The 27,731-nt window shown below is 36.2% G+C and overlaps 1 protein-coding gene across 1 annotated transcript in view; it reads right to left on the reverse strand.

The window, feature by feature from the left end:
* The window catches only part of PALS1 (protein associated with LIN7 1, MAGUK p55 family member), a 58,043-nt gene that overhangs the window by 28,040 nt on the left and 2,272 nt on the right, over positions 1–27,731 (reverse strand). Inside the window, exon 2 of the mRNA XM_064658354.1 lies at positions 1,155–1,667. Within this exon, the coding sequence (XP_064514424.1) occupies positions 1,155–1,521 (367 nt within the window). The 5' untranslated portion in view covers positions 1,522–1,667. The remainder of the gene's footprint in view (positions 1–1,154; positions 1,668–27,731) is intronic.

Consider the following 27,731-nt stretch of genomic DNA (forward strand, 5'->3'; position numbering starts at 1 on the left):
TAACACTTCACAAAGTTAATGAGGGAATTTGCTTCTTACGAAGAGATGTCTCAGAGAGAAGCTGACAAGCTGTGCACTAAAACAAGGCACACCTGCCTTGTTTGTAACTGACCCTACTTTCCACAGGAGGTTGAACAGGATGACTTCCTGATGACCCTTTTAATCTAAATTTTCCTAAAGAGGGATTTGTACAATAAGGATTACCAGAGGCTATGGAGTTGAGACATGTCTTTAGCAGAAGTGTTGCTTGGGCACACAAATAGATGAAGTAAAAAAAGAATAAATTGGCAATTCCATAGCTATTTTTCACTCTGTGTTCTCAACTACTGGCCAATAGGAAAAAAAATTGCAAGAATGTTTAGTGCAGCCCAAAGAAAGGGCTGCCTTTTTAAAGCAGTTTGGATCTCCAAACAGGTATAGATTTGGAAATCTGAACTGGACTCCTACAAACTCCAAATACCTCTTTTTCACTCCAGTGACACAACGTATTTTATTTTAATAGATACTTACGTTTAAGGAAGAAAGGTTAGAAACTTTTTCTACACAAGCACAGTTAAAACAATGACAGATACGAAATGGAAAGTTTTAGCATCTACTTCTTCAAAAATTATTGACTTTACATTTTCATCAATGTCTAAGGGCCAAGGTAAGCAGATTTTCATTATCAACTTTAAGAGAAGTATTGGTGTGACATTTATATTAGATGACAATTCACAATGTAACACAGAGTGAGAAAAAAACTACCAGCATGTTTCTCTTTAAAATATTAAAACCTCTTGTATTTTTATTTTAAATGACAATCTGTGTTTATTTATTGCTTATTCTGGTCTGTGGCTCATCCAACGCCACAAAAGTGGGTATTACTTGCATTGTTTTCCCCAGCCTTAAGAATATAAAGACATCGACCGAATTCATTAGTTATCTACAGGGTATTTCATTGTTTCCTGAATGCATCAGTTTTGAAAAGCCCCTTTGCTGAGGCACATAGCCTCATGTTTGACTAAATAAAAAAACCCAAGCCACCAAAAATACAAAGGACCAGACTTTAAATCCGTATAGGAAAAATCAGCTGACTTAGGTTTTCAGTGGCCTAAAAGAACATTAACATCAACTAAATATTTATTCCATTAGCCCACTCACTGCATTTTACCTACCTAGTGTCTTCACCGTGTAATGAGGACTCTCCAAAACAACTCCTTCTTCTGTGTCAAATATGGGATTATCTATACCAGTTTTAGGAGGAATTTGTGCTAGTTTCTTTAGCCTCATGGAAGCAGTAAGGTCCAGTTCTTGCTTCTTTCCCTCTTCTTCCCGTCTGCGCCTTATGTCTTCCTGTTGCTGACGGATTCGCTCAAGTTGAGCACTCCGCCGCATGGGCATCATCCTGGAGCCCAAATCCCCAGGGCAATCAACAGCCATTTCTCTGTGCTTCTGAGGTTCCTCAGGAGATGCAAGATCCACATTTTTTGTCTCACTGTCAGAATCTTCTGTGATATGTCCATTCATATGAGAAGTTGTCATGATTATTTGTAATAACGCTTATGCTCTTCAAACACAAATGCTGCTATTTGGCCAGTTTTCGTTATGATGTTGTGTGAAATCCATCATAAATTCAAAAATGTTTCCCTTCCATCACAAGACGCTTGAGAAACATCCAGGAGGAAAATCTAATGAAAGATATTCAAAAGAAGTTAATGAGTAACTGCATTAGTAAGAAAACACCTAAGGTCCCCAGGCATCGGGACAATGGAACTTTTCGTCCACATTTACATAGCACTTCTTCCCCTACTAAGAACTACAGAATCCTTATAAATCTTTTTCACACGTTTTAGTAAACTTCATGTGCCAGTGTTAGAAAAGGAACACTGTTTAAACTAATATTAAAGCCTCTTACATTCCCCAGTGAAAGCAGTGGCGATTCTGTACTTAACACAATTGCAAACCAGCAGTTTTCTGAGCATTTCCACCCAGTTTGAATTTATTCTTTCATTCTAAAAAATTTTAACACAAACCATGCTTACAATCCTAGAAACACTAAATGTGAAAAACTTGTTATAAACAACATACTCATAAGTAGTTTAGGATGTTATATGCAAGTAAAGATATTTGCATTTACTGTCCATAAATTGAGGCATTTTTATGTAAACATTGCTTCCCAGGTTCAGAGAAGACAGGTCTGGCATAGAGTTCTTCCAAAAGATACTATATAAAGCGGTCTGGAACTGCACTTACACATTTCCAAATAAAGTCCTAGGAAAAGGGTTGGGCAGTTCTGGTTAGCAGCTACTCTTAATACTTCCTACAGGTATGCATTAAAGCAGGAAGAATTAAAAACAAGAGTAAAAATCCTTGTGTGGGTGTACGGATGTACGGATTTGACAGAGAATAACAATTAGTTTCTACAGTTAAGTAGTGACGTTCCACTATACCCCATCCATCTTAACTTGGTTTCTTATTTCTGATGATTCGGGCTAAAGAACTTAATTGTCTTGATAAATATTAACCACTCAGCTCCTGAATATACTACATATAACAGTGAGTTTTGTACCACATTGCCTTTCTGTATTACAAAGCCAGTGATTCAATTAGATTGAGGATAATGTAACATCATAAAATTAATAGATAGTTGTGTACCATACCAGCAATATACTTAATTTTCCAAGTTACTTTTAATCTTTTTTTTTAAGTTACTGAAAGGAAATACTAGAAAATATCTCAAAGTTTTATTATACACTAGATACACTGGAAGCACTGAGACACAAAATCCCCCAAAACAACAACCAACTTTCTTAAACTAAATGTTTGTGTTTGGAGGAGTAAGAGAAAGATACTTATGTTGTAATTAAGTTAAAAATTAAATATCTATAGTAATGTTTTGGAGGAGCAGCAATAGAAACTCCTACGCAAATTTCTGCCAGCTTGCAATTCTAAGTAAGTACAGCTTCTCATTTTCATAAGGAGTAGCACACAGCTACATACAGCAACATTGAAACAATTTCCTGTAATTGTTTCCTGTCTAGGCAATACTAAAATAGTTATTACTAAAATCTTTGAAGAAGAAAATTAAATTAAAACATTGTATGGTAGTAAAAATCCCTTTTTGGCCCTTAAAAGACACTTAATTGTACTGCATTGATATGTTCAACATTCCCACATTCAGGAAAGAAACATGCAACAAAGAAGTCGATCAAAACCTGCATGGTACTGGGGCCAGCACTGCATGTACTTCACAATTATTTAGTGCCTGTAAAGCTTTCAGATAAAGTCCAACTTAAAAAGAACAGCTTTTCAAAGAATAAAATCACAAAGTTAGCATTCAGACAGGGTTAATATAAAGCACCATGTTAAAAAAAAAACAGTCTCAAATTCAGAGAAAGGCAGATAACAATTAAGCAAAATGATCCTCAGAAAGCCACATTTCCCCTTCTGAAAGGGCAACTTCACTGTACAGAAATACCAATCCCAAAAAAGGAAGTCTCATTAGGTACAATAAAATTGCAAAGAACTCTAATTTAACTGTGGGTGGAAGATTAATTGAAATTCTTTTTCATCCGCATTGTACTGGTCATAGCTTGTCTGAAGACTTTTCAAAGTTACACCCATCTCTTTTCAACTCTGACAAGCTGAAAGAAAACTCACATTCCTATATGGTACAACCAACAGGTGTTGAAACAATTTGAGGGAATGAATAATATCCATTTAATCAGCACTAAAAAAGTCAAAACCAATATCTGAGGATATGCAGTAAGTAAAATGCAACTTTACACTCAAGCACGTGTAAGCTAAATGACGTCACACTCACTAAAGAATCTTAATCAGAAAGAATCATCAGAAAATTAAGTGGATGGCAAATATTTAATAACTAATCAAAAATATTTACAGTGAGATTAGCTACATCTCCTCCGTCAAATTTAAAAGTACCAGCTAAAAAAGGGCACACTTAAACCTCAAATATTTGTATATAGAACGAGAAGATTTAAAACCCCTTTAGTTTAGTAATAAGCACTGAAGACCAGAGAAACAAAAATATAGTCTGAAGTAAATATTAATAGGCAACTTTAGTAACATTGCTTACACTTCAGTATAAGCTGCATGCAAGACACAAAGAGTATATAAATTCTTGGAACAGGGTAACCAAGACATTTAAGTGGTCTGTAATAATAGCTGCTTACTTTCAGTATTTAAGATCTGAGTCAATCAGGTAAGAAAGAAACAAAAGTTACAGAAAATGAGAACTCTCCTGCAGTCACACTTTTACAGCAATAGTCAGAAAACCACAATAAAATTTAAAAGAGTTTCGGAATATTAATACAAAGTATTTTAGATTTCCCAGAAAGCCAGATACCTCCGAAACAAGCAATAAACAGTACAGCAAAAAAACCACTCCAATAATACAACAGATGATACAAAATATCACGGATCGGGCAGCCTAAAATTTGATGTTACTGAAACATCAAACCAACTACATAAAAACCAGGTCCCCCAAATATAACCAGCTGGTAATCCATAAAAACATAGGCATGCTGCAAGTCTGGAATGCTGAACAACTTCCTTTAATCAAAGAACTTCTGAAAATGGGTGACCCCTTCCAAGCCCAAGCCCATTCTTCCTTCTACTGTCTCAAGTCTGCGTCAGCCATCACAAAGCCTCATCTCCAAGAGTTCTGGAAAAATACTACTGCCCAACTGTGACAAATGAAATAAGCACATAAGGAAAAAAGTTCAGATAATCTCTGAAGTCCCTCTCTACAATGGTCCTAAGAATGTAAACTGTAAAATATAAGACATGACAATGATAAAATGTTAACCTGGTCCTCAAATTAAGGGTGTGGTGTAGCTGAGGTTAAAAATAAGATTCAACTTAAGGCAGGCACCAGGAACATAAAATTTTATTCTAAGCAATAAGCATGGCATCAAAAGTCTTACGATGAATAATTTCAGAAACTCTTGGCTTTTCTTTCTGAAAGTTTCTTTTGCAATTTTAAAAATTCCATGATAGTGGCAATAAGTTGTTATACCAAGTCTGTTCTCTGCAAGTTGCAGATCATCCAATAAAACAGCTTTTCATGCCAAGAGAAGCTTATTTTGCTAAATTAATACTTAGAACTATGGAGGACAATTTACAGACATATTCTATAATACAATTTTTACTACTTTGTATGTACAATCTATATAACAACATTTGTAATTAAGAGAATTCTTTTCCACTTTAGAACTTGGTAGTAACAGTTTCTATGTTTTCTAGATATGTACAAGTCTCTATTACACAGAGTTTGGTTGCTTAAAGTTTAATAGGGTTAAATCGTGGCTTTGACCATCTTCCTTTGAACTGCCGATATCTAATTGGGGAATCAGGGTTTCCACATGACATGTAGGGCTTTCCAAACAAAGGAGATTTATGGCTCTGTCTGTCCAACTTCATATCACAGGTCTTACCAACACAGTCCTGAAAAGCACATGTGAAAGTCTCTTCTTCACAGATTACTTTTACTTTTGGCCTACAGAGGAGAGTTTTTATAAACTGATAATGTTAGTACAGCCATTGAGAAAGAGCACTTCAGTCACTCTGATCACCATCAGGCATCACATTCTGACTATGAAGTAATATCATCATCAGATTCTGACTATGAAGTAATTATAAACAGCAAACAAACCATATTTCTGATGAAAGTTCAAACCAGCAAAATTAAAGAAAAAAACCACAACTACTGTGTAGCTAACTATACCTGCTGCTCTCAAAAATACTGTATTTTACAAGCCACCAATCATTCTTCATGCTGAGTTCTAACAATGTCAGGTTCCTATCATCTTTTTAAACACCCTGAATATACAAAACAAAGCACAGACCCTGAAAGCTCTGTCAAAGAACAAACATACATAACTGTGTGCAACGTAGATGCTGGTATAAAATACATACTGACAGGGACAGCAACAGAAGTGCTGTAAAGTGGTTTACATTTTCACTTGCTTCCTGGGGACTGTGGCTGGTGTGCATAGCAATCCTAATTGCTTTAACAACTAAATTCTGTACAGTAAAATTAAATTTGTTTTGCTTCAGCAACTTCCAAAGAGCAAAAATGACATTTTCTGGAGGATGAGGTTTTGTGTTACATTTCGGTGGTGTTTAAAATTCTTTCAGTGCTAGAAGTATGATTAGATCTGATAGTTCCCTTTGTAAAATTCATTAAAGCTACAAATTCTGAACGACTGCAAGAAGTTCAGTGCTTACCTCCAACTGAATGTCATTAGTTATGGCACAGATTAGAGTATAAAAGCCCAGCCTACATCTGTAATTATAATATAAACACAAAAAATATATATTTAACATCAGCACAGTGCAAAAGATTTATCATCAGCTTAAAGCCATATACTATGAGAGACATGGTATATTAAAACATTAATTAAAAACAACTGGAAGATGAATTCTAGGCTGCTGAAGTGAATTAGAAGTTAGATTAAAATCACATACAAGATGTTTCCTGATATCTGAATTACTAATAAAATATGAGCATAAAATTATGCTACAGATTTCTGCCATGTATTATATTAATGGCTCACATAATGGTGTGCCTTTTGGTATTTTTACTCAATATTTCAGATTTCTAAGGAAGCAAAACCTAAGTCGTAAAAATTACAAAATAACAAAGTAAAACACCTCCACAAATGGAAGCTCAGTGTAGAAACAAAAAATAATTCCCAGCTTTCCTTGCATCATCTCCCATGCACCATTTTTTCTTCAGTGGTGAATTTTTTTCTTCAAGTGAATCTCCAAAAATAAGAGACTTGGAAGCCAATTACATAAATCAAAACACAACACAAATCACGTTACACAGCATAAAATTCATCAGTATCTGATGAGAGTTAAAGACTGGACTTTATGACAGAAAATACTTCAATATTTCCTATGAAGCTTAGTAGTACCTGAAATAACTGGTACAGACTGGAGCAGCCTGATGTTTTTCAAAAACAAGTAAAAGTTACAAAACCTCTGATAACTTCATACTTTTTTTCTTTAATTTAAAAAATAAAAATTTAATGGAAAAAATAATTATCTTTACAGTAGCTCTGCAACACATTCTTGAATGTGACTTCTGGTGCAGGTTGTTTTTTTCAGTCTACTATTATTATTTAGACTATTCTTTCCTGTAATTAGATGTTCCAGCATAGACTTGGTATTGGAAGAAAACTCTTCCTTTAATATCCGGCTGACTCTTAGCTCTAGTAATTTCAGAACAGAGTTCACTATTACACCTGGCAAGCACAGTAACTCTGTACAATGTGAATTTCAAAGGGCTTTCAGACATGCCAAGAGGTTTTAACATTCCATGCTCACTTAACATGTGCAAGATATGTGGATCAACAGCAAAAAAGGCTAATGCCTCAAAATGAACGTAATTATCATCGTTAGCACTTTCTAAATAACAAAGCACTTTTGAAATAACAATGTTAACTTACAACTTTAAAGCACAAAGAATTAAAGCACAAAGAAATTGATGAAACTGAAAACTGAGGTTCTAAGATTAGATTCCACTTTCATAAATTTTATTAACAAATTGCTCAACATGCAAGCCTGGGAAATTATAAGCGCATTTTTGTATCACACTGGTATTACATTTAACAACTGTGGTCTATTTAGACATTTAATTTTATTAGGCTTGTTTATCTGTTAAGGCAGTGGCACCAATCAAAAAAGTGACAGCTCAAGAACTGGACAGTCTACATTATCAACTTCAAAAGACACAGGTCTACTCCCTACAAAAGACATATGAACAGTGTTTTCATGAAAAAACATGCATTGATAGGAGAAGTACATCATGTAAATCAACATCCACATCCCCGGGACCTCTCTACAGCAACTGCACCTTTGCAGTACAACAGATGGAAGATACTTTTGCAGCAGTAATATGAAGAGGAATGAACAATTAAAGCTTATTTAAATTCTTGCTAAGCTCTCTGTGAAAAACATACGCTGCACACTCCATTAGCAACAACCTTCCTTGGTTAGTACCGCAGTAGTGAGCTCCTTTAATCAGTTAAAAGTGATAGCACAGATCAAACAGGAAGCTTTCTTTAGTTGTAACAAATCTGGCTTTCTACTGCATTTATCAATACTTTTTTTTTTTCAGTTACATGAATAACTAAAGTGATTCCAAAGTTGACTGAGATTAAAAACTGTTGAAAACACTAAGAATAGACATTTTACATGCCATAATTCCTTTTTAATTTAAAATATACACAACCACTTACACATCATCATTAATTTCTGCTTTTTAGACCAAATGAAAGATAGACAGCAAGGGGAATAAAGTTTCAGCTGGGCTGAGAGGGAATGACAACAGAAGCAAATTTGAGCAGGCCTCAAGGAGGTTATTGCTAAAAATCACAGCTAGACAGAAAAACTTAAAGACTCTTGCCAAGGTCATTTAAGCATATTTTACAATTCAGTGATATAGTATTTAGGTTCTGTACATATTTTGCCATCTGTTTTCTCAATAAAGCCCTGACATAGTCGAACACTTAGGTGCTGACAAGCCCTAAACTGTGGTGAGGAGCACAGCAGAGGGCAGTCTCTGCAGCAATTAATGAGAACCTGAGAAAAAAAGGAACAAAGCTATTTCAAAAAGGAGCTCACAGAAGCATCCAAACTACGGCTCATTAAATGGTCTGACACCACATCACCCCAAAGCAGCACACAGATATGCCACCCTAGCATCCCACTATAGCTTAGATTAATAGGCTACAACTATGCATACTTTTGAATATCCATATCTAATCAATTCTTTAGCAACAACAATCCCTGTGACAAGAAACAATTATTTTATACATAGATATGAGTAGATAAGATGGATGTCTCCAGGCTGCAATGAAAAGATGACAGAACAGTGAAAATAAAAAGGAATTACTTTCATTTAGCAGTTACTTAAAATGTTTAGAAACCTTCAAGCATAACAAATGAAGACTAAAGAAATTCCTAGAATTCCAGGGATTGTTAACAGATCTCACAGGGCAGCAAGAAGCATGATAACAAGACAGTCATTTCTTATCACCTATTCACAGTTTAGACTTCAGCTTTCATTGTCTTAAAAGTAAATATGCCTGTCCTTGCTTTAAACAGGGATTATACTCTTTCTGAAATTAAAAAGATTGCTGCTATTTTAGTTCTCTAGTAAGATTCCCCTATCCCTTTCAAACTGTATCCTTGTTCGCTCAGGCTCTTGCACCCTGGTCTCATTTTAATCTCTGTATTTTTAGCATGTTATTTTTATGCCAATGCTTGCCACTGCTTCAGTAGTAAGAGTAAACGTTCATGGGTACTAGTATGTATATGACACTTTCACTTCAAAGAGGTGACTGAACCGAAACTAAACTAATCCCAAATTAAACTGAAGATACAATTGAAGTTCCATAATTTCCATCTCATTTGACATTTAAATTCATACAAAATGGTATTAGTTTAGTCCTCCATAGCAAGTTATCCTTAAGCGGTATTTACAATACTCTAAAGAAAGATAAATTTCTTCCTTATTTATGTTTTAATATTCCAGTACCCACTGAATTCGATAAACATATTTAGAAACATAGTCTAAAGAAAATGGGAACATAGCCATTTCTCTAAAGCTTTCATCCAAAACCTCCAAAACATTAGCTATCTAATTCAGCAGTCTTCAGAGAGTATACAGGGATCAAGACTGTCTTCTAATTTTTATATGATTGAGCTATAGGCTTTGCAAGTTCAAAAAAACAAAAAGTCTCTCACCATTATGTAACAAAGATTCATGTGCTAGTTTCTTTCATGTGGCCATCCTCCTCAGGCTCTTTTCAACTCTATTTTGCAATATTAACTGAATGTGTGTCAGCAGTAATTTTTAAGTTTTTTTTAAGTTCTCCCTAATGATTTAACCTGATTAGCCCTGTACTATTCATAGGTATGTGGGAGGGGAGAGGACAAGGATCTTCTGACTCTTTTTTTTCTTTCCATGAAAGTAAGTTGAGACTTCTAGAGATTGACATTATGAAAAACAGAACATAAATCACAAAATTATACAACTAATGGATGATCTCTGCACTTCACAGAACTCACAGTCACTTACATACCACAAACACAGAACAACCACATTTCATTTGAGCTCTTTTGTTATTTATAGGATAGAAAACCCTAAACCACAAACTATTTTAGCTACTTAGATCTCTGATGTCCCAAGTTTTTCATTCCTAAGCTCATCTGAGATAATGGTGACTGTTTCACTGAGCAAATCCCTAAAAAACTGCTGCATAAATTTTAAAATTTTCCTTCTGAAGTATTTTCTCTTCATGGACATAATTCCCTAAGGTTTTCTCTTTCTAATTAATATAACCTGTAGCTGATTTTTCAGGAAGACACTGTAAGCAAGGCCTACCAGCCATGCATGTTGATTTTTTTCCTATGATATCTGTTTCGATATTACAACTGTGATGAGGTGTCCTGTAAGATGAAGATGACAAAAGCCCTTGCTACTACAGAAGAAAAAAATCATCCTCAATCAGGATAAGTTGAATGGATAACTATGGCAAATATAACCCCCAAAGAACCGACTGGTGACAGTCAAAGTTTGCTGAGGATTATGCTTAACTGAATCTGTGCCCATGAAACCTGCTGGGATTCTTCTCACTCCTGAGAAGGCAAGTAGTGAAGTCAGAACTCAGAATTTTGCAGACTGAAACAACTATTCAGAATTTGCAGTGCTGTAGTTTCTTAATACTGTGTCAGTCACATTGCAAACATTTCAGTAATTTCTTGAGGGAACTCACATAATTCATGTTTGTGTGCAGCTAACTCCCCGACTGCTAGAACAGAACAAAGCTGACTAGGCTTTCAAGTGTGCCCTACTTTTGCATCCTTCCAAACAGAATTCATAGATCATGAATTTATGACAACAACCAAAAAAAGATACTGTCAGTATGATTGTTTGGACTGTTAAGCTGTGCTAGTTTGCTGCTGCTAAAGACTTGCAGTCTCATACCTCCTGACTGTTCCCTTACCCTCTCCACTTTTGGGCTGTACAGCCAACACCTTCTCTCATAGCTTCGAAGCCTGTCAAATCCATCACTAAGGCATTTTAATTCAACAAGACTGCAGAATGTCATAAAACACTTTCGTTTGTCCGGTTTTGGTCAAATTTGCATGCTAAAACAGATCATAATACTCTGAAAGGTGAAAAGACTGACACAAGGGTTAGGAGTAAGTGATTGAGACCAGGGAGGTAAAGAGGTGAGGACAGAGACAAGCAGCAACTCCTCACCCCAGCAGCAGAGGGACAACTCCAAATGGGACTGCACCTCATGGAACCATATTCTGTGAGTTCATCCACTTCCCCTCACCCCTCAAAACATCTCAAACAACTACCCATTCTTTTCATCCTAAAAAACACAAACAAAATCCACAAAAAAAACCCACCACAGAAAAGCAACCACACACCTACAACCATTTGCATCTCTTCCTGATTATGTGAACAGGACAGTTAAAAGAAAGTATTGGTTTCTCTTCAAAAGCATTCTCTGAAACACTGTGGGTGTAAAGCACCACAAAACTTGCATTTCTCTTTGAGGATATTTCCTCTCAAATAAAAATGATAAATTAAACACCCAAGTGTTTAACATGGTGAGTTCAACAGCTGAACATCTCTGCACATTCATTACTTTAAGATACTCAGCTAGTATTCTCAACTTATTACCTTTGTGTAAATAGTATAAACACACCAGATGAGAATCCAGGACTCAGAAGAAAACGCCTTTTTTTTTTTTTTTTCAGTGGACAGCAATAACAGATAAATCTTAATTTTCTGGGTACTTGCAGCAGAAGGCATAAAACAGCACACCTACTAGATGAACACTAACAGAAATAAAAAAATAGTACCTCAGGCATAAAATGGAATTTATATATGGATAACAACTTGGGAATGGACAAAAATTAAAAATCACTCTTTCTAGCATTTATCCCAATGAGCTGTTAAACTTGAATGAACAATTTCAACCACGACCAAAGAACTTGTGCTGATTTCTTAGTCACACTATAAGGCAAGGCTGATGAACAAACTTATAGCATCTAGTAACTTGAAACACAGACCACAAGGAAAACCCATAGAAAAATACTTTATGTAGAATATTACAAAAATTTCACTATGGGATGTGAAAATCAAATGCTCTGTAAATAACTAGATCTCATAATAAAAATGCATGAGAAAGCTTCACAAGGCTATAAAGACATAACATTGTAGAGACTTTCTGTGCCTCATAAAAACAGTCTCCTATTAAATCTAAGTGGACTCTTGGGCCTAATGTTAGCAATCCGTTACACAAATGAAGATAAAATCCTGACAGGAACGAATTCACTTTGCAAACTCAATTCAGGAACATAAGCACTGTGGCTGCAGAGCTCTTTCACAGTTCCAGTCTTTCACTAAATCAAAGAAAGTACATTTGGTTTCCGAAACCTTGTTAAAGTACATGTTCTTTTTATTAAGAAAACATTAGAAATTTGTGATAAATTCACAAGAATGTAAAACTCCTTTCTATGCGAAGGCAGACAAATTTTTTTAGTATGTATTGGTGCAATAATCCTGTCCAGAAAACCATGTCATCACTTGAGCTGTTGAACTAATACATATTAAACATCACTATGCAAGTCAGGGAAAAACACTGGCAAGCTAAGTGATCTAAGACCCTCCTCAGAACTCTCAAATCATGGTAAGAAACAAAGATTCAACACTTAGGAAAGTGCAATTCAGCTGAAACGCTTCTTTGCCTAAGATCAAGGAGTGAATCTTTTAGTGTAATGAACTTCCAACACATCATTTGAACTCAATTCTTACAGTAATCAAGCTGAAGATGACTCTTCAAACAGTGGTGGTGTAAACTCTGTTTAAAATCTTTTCTTTCTTTGGTAGCATCTTTAAAGCCTTCTTCCCTTCACCAACTTGTGAGTTGAAAGCTGAATACTGCATTTTGTTTCTTATACAAAAAAAAAATCTCAGTTATCTTTAATATTCTTTGTCAGTGAAATGGATAAATAGTGAAATGTATGTTAACCCATACTAATACTTGCTTGTATTAACAAACACCCAGTAACTCATTAGAAAACAAAGACAAAAGCAAAACCCCCAAAAATCTCAAAACTCAACATAAATTTTGTCGCATCATTAGAACTCTATGAAATAGTTTGACAACTAAAGTTATCAGACATAGTCTGACAACTAAAACTTGTTCCAAAAACTCATATTATCTACTACTACCCACTGTAATAAAGAAAATGGTAACAGCAAGAGAAAATGGAAATCTCAATCCAGAAACAGTCTTCCTAGTTTTAAGTACGAGTTCAAAATTCTTGTCCTTGCTTTATCTTTCAAGCATTTTTATTGTGTCACCCCTGAAACAAGTTCCTCAACAGACAAGTAGAAAACAGATAAGTTATTTAGATGTCGCTTTGAAATGAGTGTGCATAAAAAATAAGCTGAATCAAAATCTAATGGATGCAAGATAAGAAAGCTTCTCTACAACAGTTTTCCTCCTGGTGCTAATATCAGAACTCAGCAATTCAAATAATGTGTAACAGGAAAATAGGAAGAGAGGTAAGACCACCTTCGACTGCTGAATGCAGGATATCTTTGCATTTTACCACTGAGTAAATTGCATAGGTATTACACAAAAGGGCACTAAACATTAAGAATACCTTCAAAACATTTACGGAGCAATACTTGGAAGAATCCATCACACACCCAACCGCTTAAACAAACACCTAAAGATTAAGCTTGCACAAGTTACATATAACAGTGATGCAAACACATTTATAAGCATTACACCAACACAGCTGAAAAATCTCTTTAAAGAAAACAACACTTTATTGCCCCAATATCTATAACTCGGTCATCAGGTACTTCTGAATCAGAAGGAACTCAGTGTCCCAAATCCCGAAGATGTGAACGGTAAACTGTCTCATTTATAGCTACTTTAGATGGCAGTGACTTAATCATTATTTAGTTTCATTCCAGAATCACCCCTTTGGAACCCACTTATTAGAAGTTTGAGCTTCATAAGAACATAATGATGCCACCCAACTGAACACAAACTGCTATTAAATTCAAAACTCTAGAGCCAAATTTTCCTAATTAAGCTTATCTAAGAATGTAAGCAGCATATTTGGCAGTTCTCCTTTGGGTTAAATAATAAAGTCTTCAGTAAATTAGTCTTTAACAGGTTTTGCTATACTAATCCTTTGAATAAAAAGAACTGTAACACTGGGCATAAGGTATTTCTTTCTTAAATTCACATTTATGTAACTGTAAAAATGTGAACTTTTGAGTGAAAGTATTACTTAAGTCCTTCAGCAAAACGAGAATCCTGGATGCTGCCCTCTCATGCTGAGACCACACAGACAGGTGTTTTCCTCTAGAGATGGAGACAAATCACTAACCTAACACCAGTCTTATGTACAAGGCTGCACTGGCACTATGATACCGAAGCATTCCGGAAACTGTTACAATTACGAAGTTATCCTATCATTACTAAAATGTGCCACAAATACTGGCATTCACCACCAATAACAGTCAGGACAGCTTGAAATATTCTTAGTGTTTCTGACCCAAAAGTGGCAGCCTTGCCCTACTGCTAAACCAGGTGTCAGGACTTCAACTGCTGCTCCAGACCACCACCAGAAGCTGCACACAATATGAAATGCTAAGGAGGACCCAACTTGTTTTTCTCTGAGAGAAGCCAGAGAAAAGAATGAAAATGCAGGGAGGAAAATGGCGAGAAAAAAAGGAAGAGTCTAGAACCAAATGATACAGAGAGTAGCTCATTATTGAAGAAACCAGAGTAATTTTTTCATTCAAGCAATAATCAAAAGAATAGCAAGGTAGAAGTACTCTAGATTCCCTGCTTATATAAAAAGCAGGATCCAGTGTCAAAGGGCAAGGCTAAGATGACAGAACAGACAGCAAGAACACTAACTGGATATGGGGCTCAGGGCCAATATCAGCATTTCAGTATGCTGCTTGGGAAGCTGCCACTGTCTTTACACAAAGTTTTTCAGATCAAAGAGGTCAGCCAAATGGTAACAGAAAAGAGTGAAAGCTGTGGTCTACTGGAAGAGATAAACTCTGTTTCCTCTCTATGACAGGGGAGTAGAAAGAAAGAAATAAAGCATATTTTCTCTGATTTAGGTATGAATCAGAAATGTGATGAAAAGTAAACTGAAAAGGTTACGTATGTAAAAATTAAAACTACCCACTCTGGTGCATTTATCTTGTAAGTAATAAGAAAAAGCAACAAATTTTGAAGACAAAACTCTGAATATCACTGTGAAGCACTAGAGCTGTATGTAACAACAGCACAACACTCTTACACCTTCACTGCAGTGACCCTAAGAAACAGGCAGGTTTACCCAGACCCTAACCACAGCATCTGACAGGCTGCAAGTACTCTAGTTACTACTTGTCTGTGCATTCGTCACTGCTACGTTTGAAAATACTTGGTCCTTCCTTTACCTAGCAATTTGAGGAGCCTTGACCTCAAGTGGAAGACTAGTTTTCCTTAACATACTTTGTCAAGATTTCCCAGCAGCAAATTGTCACAATGCACTGGAGCAGCACAGCTGGAAACCTCCAGGGTGCAGCAATACACACAACCCATGCCTCAACAAGCACATATATCCATGTTTCAGAACAATCTTGAGTTACAGCCTCTACTTCTTCCGACCAGTTTTTTCACTTCAATTTAGGATATGATTCTGCAAGATGGAGACACCTTTTACCTTATGCCAAAACTCCCTTCCCCACTTACCTTTACACTGGCTTTGGTATCACTAGAGCTCTCCATGAGGTGTCTTATTGGAATAAAATGGCTGAAAATAAACCCAAGAGAAAGATACCTCTCATTCTCAGTAGCAAAACGCTCTGAGACCATGAGAGATTATCTACATATTAAACAGTGGTCTCTCCATCACCAAAACAGTTGCAATTTTTGATGACTTACAGATTTTTAAAACCTAACTGTTATAAACTCTTATTTGGTATAGAGTAGACCATTTATACCCCAAAAAATCATACCAAGTCTGCACACAAAAAATTGTATGTGCTTGAGTATTTAAGTGATAGAACAAATAAAATCCAAAACCATTCCAGAACTGTGCTGTGTGATCAGCAACAAATGATTCAGGAATAGAGATGCACCCCATGGTATATGCCTTCTCCATTTTAGAAGAACTTTACAAACATGAATTTAAGACTAAGATTAGGATTTTTGGGTCCCACATACAAATGAGATTTTTCTGGGCTTTGGCAAAAATAAGAATTATAGAATCTATTAGAATGCAAGCCAATAATGTCACCCAATACAAACAAGACCACTACTTAAGCAGTGTTTTCTTGATGTCTACCTGAAATGTTGCAGATTATTTTAAATTACTTGCCGTCAGTGACATTTTCTTAAACGTACTAGGTCACATTATGAGGAAAATATTTGATCCTTTCATCTAAAAAAAGAAACTAGACTAGTCTCCATAAAGATAAATGAATCAACATAATTTATAGAAGACAGGGAACACTTCAGCTTTCTCTTATGTAAGGAAACAATGCAAACCTTTCACCCAGAATAGGTTTTCCTTATTTTCTTAAAAGAACCAGAAGGGTCTAGAGATCAGTAGTGTAAATTAGAAAGACACAACAAGATTTACACACGAAACAAAAGAAATACACAAATGGATGTACAGATAATGAACAGGCTACAGAAGTTAATTCATGCATTTTTAAATAAAAGGTTATTCGACAAACGTTAAGAGCAAAAAAGTGGTTTGCTTACAAAAGTCTTTAAGATTTTATTAAAGCCAGTGCACAAAAGGAACCAAATAGCTGTGTGAACTGAAAAAGACATGCAAATATATTGTTAGGGTAATGCTGCTGGCTCCCTTCATCCCTCATGTCAAGGGGAAGGGTGTCAGGACCTCGGACTGTCTCAACAATTATTTTTTTTTAACCAGTAAATTTTTTTTCCACTACAGGACTGAGGGAGTATAATCAAGAGGACTGACATGACCACAGGTCAATTAAAAACAGTTTGCTAGCACAATTTTCAAAGTACCACTCCGTATAATGGCTGAAGCAAAATCCATTTTAAATCTAAAATAAAAATATTGTAGTCCCAGAGAGCAGTAAGAGACTTTGCATAGCAGCAAAGACTGTAGATATGAATTTAGAGGACTAAAATCAAGTGACACTGGGAAGTTCTTGGGTCAAGCACAACTGACCGTGGCCTAAAATTAATAAACCATGCTAAATTTAATTTCTGTCCCTGCTATGCTAACTAGGCTCTCCAAGTTCTTAACAACTTATTAGCTCAGGCACCTGCATTTTAATCACAAGGGCTCTCAGAAAACAGACTGCTCCCTCCCTGGCACTCCAGCACATCCGGCACTATGGCTCTGCAGGGTGCTGGCCAGGTGACAGGTCACTGTCTGGGCACCAACCTTAAATTCTTTTATTCACTAGAACACGCAACTGTTGTTTCTACAGACACCAAACAGTCCAATTATAAAGCCACTGAATACGGTCTTTCAGGCAAAGCTGGGTAGACTGAAAATACTAACAAAGAATTTTAACTGAGATTTGAAATGCCACATATGAGGCCAGTAAAATCATTTCAGGAATTATTTTGTCATAGTAAGAAAGTTCCAAAAGTAACAGCAGATGCTATGGTTTTATATTTTCCATTTGTCAGACGTACAACAGCAAATCTTTGTGGCTTAGAGTTCCTCATGAGAGGGTAGCAGAAATATGAAGCAGTATGTTTTCTCAAAAGCCCAACAGGTTAGCCCAGCTTCTAACCCAGCATGCACACTGTGAACAGCACTGGTACCTTACTTGAAAGCAGCTCCTCTGATGATTGTCCTAATGCCTCACAGACAGACATTTTTCACTAACAGCTTTGCATATTACTTTCTTTTTCAGCACCCCTTTTGAGCACTTGTTACATGCACTCTGTCTGATACTACAAAAAAAAAGCAAGGTTCAAAGACCATGCTTTATAATTTTGCAGAGTCAGAACATGGGTACTTATCCTAAGGAAGTATTTAAGACTGATATTTTTTCATAGATGGAAAAAACAGAAAAAGCCCCAAAACCATTTACTTTTCCCAAAGAAGCCAGGAACACTATGGTGACTTCACCATTTTGTCTGGAACTTGAGCATGTAAAATAGTAGGCACTTTTTCAAATAATGTCAGAAGAATACTGGCCTCCTGAACAAGAGATGCAACACTGTTCACATGGCAATTACTCAGAGGAGCAAGCTCCGATCTCTTCTCTCTGGTCACCAGTGACGGGACCCAAGGCAATGGTATGAAGCTGTGCCAGGGGAGGTTTAGGTTGCATATTAGGAAAAGGTTCTTCATCCAGAGAGTGACTGGGCACTGGAACAGGCTCCCCAGGGTGGTCACAGCACCAGCCTGCTGGAGTTCAAGAAGCATTTGGACAACACTCTTAGGCACATGTTGTGATTCTTGGGGTGTTTTGTATAGGATCAGGAGATTCCTTCCAACTCAGGATATTCTACGATTCTATACTCAGAACAACCAACTGGCAAGACTGGTCACTGGGTTTAATCTTTAGTGCCAAATCAACCAACTGTGTTAGTGAGGCAAATCAAAGCAGGTATATCTGAGCTTCAATGAGTCTTGATGGACTTTCTAAACTTTATTGTTACGTTTTACGATCAGCTACATTAATTTTGGGATGGAAATTAGCTATTATTCATCATTTCTGTTTTGTCACTTCAAACACTTATTACAATGCAATTTAGGTCAGATTATAACCTTAAATCCACTTGAAAATTTGAAAATGATCAATGCAACAGCCATTGATGATTATCACTGGAAACAACAGACTAATCACCAAGGAAACCCAATACTTACAATAATGTCTTCAATTTTTCAAGTGATGTCTACAATTTTTTGCTTCAAAGGTGCAGAAATTTACATTTTTGAAATCAAATCAATCATTTTATCTTTATGACACATCTGTTTACCAGAGACATTCTGTTAATAAAATGGTTTTATCCCACTCAATTTAAAGAAAGCATTTGAGAGCAGCTGTAGTTCTCCCCAGAGACTGCAAATGATCTCAGTAATGCAGGCAGAGGCTTTTGTTCCAGCACTATCAAGGCCAGAATGTCTGCAATAACAAAATTTATTTTTGAAAAGCAGAAATAATAAAGCAAAATTAGGAAGGTTTAGATATGCCACAATTTGGTAAGTTTTAGGTAACTCCACAGGCAGTCCACCACTTCCAGGAGTTTTGAAACTTGAACCAAAAGCTCATATGCCTTTTTCCAATTGACCAATTTGTGGAAAGATATTTATCTATCTGAGATGTATTTACTACCTGAAGCTCACATTTTATATTAGAAAATTATTTAGTCAGATTTATCTAGAGAACTTCCAACAGAGTCAGCATTCATAATTTCTTTTATTCTTGAATTCTAAATCTATGAAAAGAGATATAATTATTTCCAGATACTTAGTTATCATTCACAGATGAAAAATATGATTACTTACAGAAAAAAAATCATGTTACAAATTAAGTATTGAAATCAGAATCTATTATTTGAGGTCAATGAGATTTATGAATACCTTCATGCTCCACTAACTCAAATCATTCTAAGTATGCACCTATACTCTTTCAAGATCAGTTCTGGAATTCTGAATACAAACAAGGGGTACTTATTAGAGAACTTTCAGTTTTAACAAGCTAAACCCATGAACATACTTTTAATGCTTTCTTATTCCTCTAAACTTTAAGCACCTATTCACACAGCTCCCATGCACAATATTTCAGTCGTAGAATAGTATGTCTTAAACTTTTTTAAGACTCTTAAACTTTTTTATGTCTCTATTTGGCTTTTGGTTCTGCACACCCTGTGGTTCCGTATATTGAATTGATACAGTACATTTCTGGATGGTTTACTTGTTAAACAAAAATTTTCAGAAACATACCTGTACGAATATATTAATATAATGGCATACAAATCTGTGAAACCTAAAATGGTGTAATGGTCAGCAGTAATATGCTCAAAGTACAAGTCAGAAGCTAACCAGGGAATTTGTTGTGAAGAGATTATAAAATAAGGCAAATTATTATATCTCCTTGCCTTATTTTTTTCAATAAAGAAGAAAATAAAGGTTCATAAGGGGCTGAACTAAAAGAACAGCAAGCTTAAATTAAACATGCTGATAGACAAGCTCTAGCAAATCTTGTTGTAGCAGATTAAGTTACTATCCTCAGCTGTAGACTCTGCTCCCATCAGAAGTCACTGATACCAAAAGTAGAATTGCCAGGAAGAAACATGTGCTGACACCTCAGCCACCTCAGTGCTAAGACTGGCATGGTAGTTTCAGTCAGAGAACACAGTATGAACTGTAATGAGCAAGGAAAAAGCAGTTCTGTTAACTCTGCAAATGAACTAGAGCAGAGGAGTTGCGCAGAGAAAGGCATAAAACTGACATCAAATCAGATTTCCCAGAGCTATAGTTGCAATCTAAATTTTTTCTAAAGTAGCCAGAATCGCTGTGCCAATTGTCACAAATCCATTCCAGAATAAAAACACGCTCTCGCCAAAAAGTGTCAGAAGCACAATGTGAACTGTTAAACAATTAGTTATTAGGTTTAACAGGCAGCAATTAGTCATGTTACGTACTTAAAAGGCTAAATATTCAATTTCAAATCAGCCTTAAGGAATTAAGAACTGAAGATCTGTATGGAATTTTAATTATCACATGAAGTCCCAACAACAGAATTTGTAGGGAGCACTAACACATGCAATACCAAATGAACAGCATTAAATATCTTTGCAAGATTTGACAAGAGTGTGACTTAAGAGGGAACACAAACTAGCCTACATTTACTACCCAACCATTTAGGTATGCAGCTGCATTCATTAAATATTTGTATAGAAAAGACTTTAAAAATATTGACATAAGGAGAAACTGTATGAAGTTCTTACCAACAGAAGTCAGAGACTGGCTTAGGGGACAAAGTATACATAAATTCAAGTTTTCAACTCAAGTTTTTAAATTTAAAAAAACATATATGCAAATATTTAATCCTCTCCCACTACAGATGTCCTATTGCAGATTTTATACAACCTAATAAGTAAAATTCTTATTGCCTTAGTAGCTTTTATTAAAATGAAACACATACAATGTTTACTTCACATAAGATTTATAAATTATGAACCACTAATTAGCCATGAAAAACATACTCGAAGCTTGAAAAAGAGCTTAGTACATAATGAGCAGGTCTAACTTAATTTTTGCAGATTGCCCCATCCCAACTTCAACTGAGGTATTCAGCTCCTAAGACTGCTTTTTCAAACAAGTGCATCATACAGAAGTTCAGCATCATGCAGATGCATTTGTAACACAGGGCCCTACCCCCCTTTGCACACTGGCCACTGATCAAAACTGAGCCATCAACACAGAATCCTAAATATGGCATTTCATTTTAGCAGAAAAGAATCCACAGTTATTATATTGTTGTTGTATTGTTTTGTTAATCTCTAATTGAGATTTTCCAGCTCTTCACGTCCCCCCTTTTTGAAAACTAACCAACCTAAAAAAAAAAAAAAAGAAAAGCAACTTGTTACAATCTTGTAGTCCAGCACAGCATCTGGGTGAGATATCTACCATATTTTTATGGGACAAATTTCAGCAAGGTGTAAAACATGGTTTCTACCAACAACATAGAACCCCTCTGGTGTGTCAGACCAATGGTCAATCAAGCCCCAAAAGTCTCCATCCGACAGTGGCAACCAGACATGTTGTTTAGGGATAACTTGTGCATCCAGAAGCTCAATTATTGCAGGACGTCGTCCCTGCATGGTGCTACGTCCCTGCCTACTCAATTATGAATGATTAAATATATCTGTCAATGGATCTGCTTGTCTGGAAATCTGTATAACCCCATTTTTAAACTTGCTGATATTGGTTACCTCCACAAATTCCTATGACAACAAATGTCAGTAGTTCTGCACCCAGTATGTGAGGTAACAGCTTTGAAGAGTACCTGTTTCAAACCTATGATTTTAATCAACTGCATCCTGCATTTTTGAGATCCACTGCCTCCATGGCCTTTTTTGTTTGTTTTCTCTAAAATCTCAATCACATCCCCTTTGAACTGAGGGGTTCCCATCTTCCTAGTCTGTTCTTGCAAGGCTCCACCCCTTGACTGGTTTTGTTGCCCTTTTTCATCTTTTTTACTTCTCCTGTGTATTCCTTTAAATGCAGAGACCTGAACTGTACACAAGAATGAGGACAGCAGGGTTTTGCATAGCTGCAATACGATGGCTTCTGTCATCTTAATGCCTTTCCTGATACATTTAGCATTTTGTTAGCTTTATGGCTGTCACACTACATAAAGCACAACAAACAGACACTAGGGTTAAAGATAACTTTTTTGACAGTTCTATAAAAGCAAGGAGTCTGGTTCAGTTTAATTGCACTTCACAAATATCAAACCATCCCACCACTCACTAAAATTATTTCTTGAACTCCTAGCACTGAACTACCCTGCTTTGCACAGCACTAGATAATAGTCATCATTATGTCCCATTAAAAGCAGTATTTCTGCTCAACGTCACTCTTATTACAGAAAAATATTCCCACTGAAACAGAACAGGTACCTGAATATATCAAAGCTGTAATGAGAGGTAAGAGAACACAAGCACCAGAAGATCAAAAGGAGAACCAGGACTGCAGAACGAAAGAAATGCTAAGTATAGGTATTGTTTTACAAGCCAATCCATCCTGAAGACACAAGGCAATAACATGATGAGAAAGCAAAAGATCACAAGACTTAACAGAGTAAAGAAATTACGTGACCCGCACACAGAATCTTTGTTTCCTTCCCAATATTGTCCATCTTCCCTATTTAGAGAGAGGAGACTGAGAAAGACTCATGTTTGGAGGTCTGCAGAAGGAAAGAATGCATGAAGATGAGCAACAGATAATGTGCCAAAAAAAGCAGCATCAAAAATATAAGTTCACACTAAACCAGGAAAGATCTAAGAAAAACAGTACATCATGACTCTTCAAAATTGATCATATGTCTAATCACTAATTGCAGTAGGTTTACTAGCCTGGATAAAAAAGACATCAAAAAGGAAAGTTTAACCTAAAAAATACTTCATAATCTATAAACAAAAAATAACTGCTGCTTCAAAGTATCATATAATTAGACGTCCTCTTTTTCAGTCAAGAAAAAACAGCTCTCTGTTGCACTTCATTTTTACCTCTCCTTACCTAGCAAAAGTTAAAGAAAGTAATGACCTACAAATTATACCAAAATAACCAGCCTTTAGCTGAATAGCTTTTTGCCTGTTATGTTATCCTAAGATCCAGGATTTTTTCTTTTGGGAGGAAGGACAAGTGACATTTACTTTTTCAATTCCCAGCTTTCCTTGAGATACACTTTCATCCTTAATATTTACATCTTGCTTGATGAGCTCATGAAGAAAGAAGAAATTTAAGTAAGCTAAAAGGCAGGAAAGTGTCTACTCAACTGCAGAATCCTCAGATTTCCACTCTCCTTCTCTTTCCACTGAAGCCAGGTAACTTGTCTCTTCTGAGTTCTCATCTAGCCCTTATCATACCAGTTGAAGCAACACACTTGACCACAAAGTGGTTGATGACAATAGGTTAAGTCTTAAGAGAAGAGCCCAACACACACTAAATTAATATTCTGTGAACAAGCAAGAATTAAATTGATAATTCAGCAGAAAAAGTCTAAAAATCTAAAACCAGCTTAGGCTTACGTGGATTTTTAGTGCTGTTTATACTCTTAAAAAATAAATGTGCGAAACAGACTATTCCGCTTGTCAAAAACAAAATCAACACTGCTGGACTCATAAGTCATTTAGTCAGGCAGCCCAAGAAGACAATGTCAAGCTGATCAGCTTTTACCTCACTTTACGCTAAGACACTGTGCTAATTCCTCCCTGTAAGTAATTAGGTTACTAATTTAGAACATATCTTGATTACTGAAAAAAAATGGTAAGAGCTTGTCTTATATTCTTGTACAATAATCACCATATATCCAGTTCCATTTCAACCCAATTTCCTTACCTCCTGCATTTGAGGACTTCTAATACCATTCGAACAAAATGTAAATTCCACTGCATAGAGGCACTAAGCAACTCCAGCATCACTTGATCCTACAGGAACTGATTCTGCAGAACGCATGTGATGTCCACTAATGCTATATTGTCCCATTAACAGAGGACTGAGTTCGTCTGCTGACATCACACAGCCTTTCAGACACCAGGAAGAAGAGATTTGCTCTCTGAAAACAAGGATATACATCCATAAGAAGTACAATCAAAATTATACACACCTAAACAATCCAAACCCTCATCTGTTTGAAAGCTTGATACTTAACCCAAAAGCTTGAGCTTGCCTTCAGAGATGAGAGAACCTTTAGAAAGATATACCAGAGGAATTAGCAACACGCTCTCTTAGCCAATACAAGATGTGGTTAATTTCTACAGCACACAATTCAGTTATCTGTAACACAGTTTTTCTACAAAAGCAACTTGAATTTTCTTAGCCAAGGTACACTGAATTAATCTATGATTAATCTACCTCAAGTTTCATTAACAGTACCTGACAAGTAAATGGCAATTTGACAAAACAAAACAAACAAGGACAATCAAGTTCTCAATCACAACACTGCAGGAACACAGCATGTAAGGTGAGGCCTTAGCTTTATACACAAAGGCATCACATTCTAAAGAAGAAGTTGTCATAGTATCTGCTATGCTAAAGAATTTAACTCAGTACTACAAACACCATGCAGAAAAACAGGCTTCTCTCCCTAGTTTTCTCCTCTGCCACACTGAAGACCACCTTCTAAATAAAGGGATTAACAGAGAAGGCATTACCAAAGCATTTGACCTTAACTGTGAAGATCATCCCAGTCAAGAGAATGCTTGGGTTTACATTTGAATATTCAGATGAGGGCTGACTTGCTGATCTCTGCCACCCAAACCCAGATCAAGATTTGGCTCCAGGGAAACATCAAAAGTAATTTCTCTCCGTAGTGTTTTCACCAAGATGTCATGCCAGTTATATTTTATCTGCCTTCAGCCTTGAACAAGGTGAACTTTAAATAAAGTTCCTCTCTAGTATACACCTCAATAAAGACAAGTCACTTCTGTGGCATCATACTGCTAACAACAGCTCTCATATGTATCACTTGCATTCTTTATAATATACTGTTAATATGAGAAGTGACTTTTAGGCATTGGCTTACCTTGTCCTCCTTTGAGCTCACACACTTGTACTGGGAACTCCACTCAACACCACTGGTATCTAAATGAATACTTTTCCAGTATCTCCTTCCTGACTATAAAAATATACACTTATCCTTGGAAAAAGACTCCGAATGCATACAGCCACCTCCCAGCACCATTGCCAGGTCAAAGAGCAGATGCTGAGGTTGCACTGGCACTTCGCAGTTATCAAAGGTTTATTGTTTTGCTGAATTGAACCTTCTCAGGTGCTTGAAGAAACCACTGAACAACCTCACACTACACAAAGAAGACAATTCACACTGACTATTCCGTTAATTCATGTACACAGGTTGATACTTTAGATGCTAACATACTGACTATTGCCACATTTGAGTACTCGTAATGCCTTTTGTAAAGGATCCCTTCGCTGTCTGAATATATCCTTGCCAAAAATCATTCCTAGTTTTAAACTGCTTTCCCCCAAAAAAACTTCCAGACTTGAGTCTTCTAAATTATCTCTTATGGCCAAATAATCAAGAATGGCCTTTCAACAGCTTCCCCAGAAGATGAATCCCGATACAAGAATGAAATTTAGAGTTTGGTTTCTGTTTCATTTTTCTTAAGAATTATCTTTTCCCAGAATTTCTACCTAACATCTATTCTTCTGTTAGACCCCTGCAAGACATGACAAGTTTACCATCTATGCTGGTAAAGTATAGTGAATTCAATAAGAACCATGAGCTCCATGGTCACATGTATTAACTTTCAAGCCTTTTCTCTAACCCTAGGGTCGAAATTTTAAACAGAAAACACTAGAGGCAAAAATCAAGTATTAAAAATGATAACATAAAATCACATTAACTATTTCTTACTCATTACTTTTTCTTTAGAAGACAATTATGGCCAACCAGAACAGATACATAATGCAACAGGCAAATCACTTAAGGAAACACAAGATACTGAGATAATCTTAATACAACAGATGATAAGCATAGGTATGTCAAAACAGTTACATTTCTCTGTCCAATTATCTGGCATCTTATAAGAAAGTAGAATTAGATCCACAAGAGAATCTAAATGCTATGCCACCTACTAGACTCCACAACCCACAGATAAGCAACCAAGCTCTGCCCTACAATGAAAAGGGCATGTTATAAGTGCTGTTCAAATATCTAATATTCAACATTAGTAGGAACCGGCCAAGTTAGCCAAGAATAAACAAAGATCAGAGATTTAAGTCTCCAGAATTTCATGCCATGCTGGGGAGATAAAAAAAAAACATTACCAAGAAGAATCCCTTTCATTTACTCTTTCTACACTTTGCCTGTAGCAAGGAAATCTGTGTCCATATCATTGATTTGTACTTGATGAAGCCACTCTCTGGGCTACACATGCCATTCACTCTTTTCCTAAGTGAATATTACTCTTCACGAATAAAACTGCCTGGTGTATAAAAGCACTTCACGCTCAAACACCCAGTGACCTGGTGGTTTAGGCATTCCCTTTGGGAACTGGCAGATCCCCCAAAAAGCAGGAGGATTTGAACCCAAATCTCAACATGCTGGGCAGGTACTTAAACCATTTACGCACCTGTAAAGAAATGCAACATCCTTTTTCTGCCAAAAGATAAGTGTGCACGATTAGGCCTTTCTGTGTTTCCTGCTTCACAGAAGAAAAGTATTCCTTGTAGAAGTGTGCATTACCAATGGTACTGCTGTTTGCTTTTTACCTTAACTGATGCAAGCCTTAAGAGCTACAGCACTTTTTCTTCCCACACAGCTATGTGTTAGTGTGCAATTAGACACTCCAGCAGTATAAAACAAGTTGTTACCACAGACACACCTGATTACCTCTGATTAAAAAACCACCAAACCCCAAAAACTTACTTTATAATATTCTTCAATATAAACTATTTATTCAGTTATAACTTCCTTTTTCTCCTGCTTCATACTTTATCCTGAACTATACCTAAGACATTTTGTGTAGCTTGCCTAGCTATACTGGGAGGGCAGGAAGTAGAAGGTGTACATAAAATTCTCCTGCTGTCAGAATAGCTGTATTGAAGAAAGCTGCAAAGTAGATAACTACATCAGAAAAGTAATTCTGCCAGGATAACTGATGTTAAACCATCATGTAAACTGCTTCCACTGAGTTTTCTATTGCAGACATGGCTGCAAACCTTTTCAAATATACAAATGCCTCTCTTTACCCACTAATAAAAAGAAAACAAGACAGCACTATTTAATTAATATTTACAAAAAGTCTTGAGGTTTCCAAATGCACGACCAAGGCAGTAATTAGTCTTCCGAATACCGTAATGTCAAGCCCTTCTGCAACGCTACCTGTCACACTGAGAAAGTACTTAAAATAGTCAGTTGACAGAACATTTAAAAATTTTAAACGACACATGAACACAAATATAAA

This window comes from Pseudopipra pipra, chromosome 6, assembly GCF_036250125.1.
Source record: "Pseudopipra pipra isolate bDixPip1 chromosome 6, bDixPip1.hap1, whole genome shotgun sequence".
NCBI lineage: Eukaryota > Metazoa > Chordata > Aves > Passeriformes > Pipridae > Pseudopipra > Pseudopipra pipra.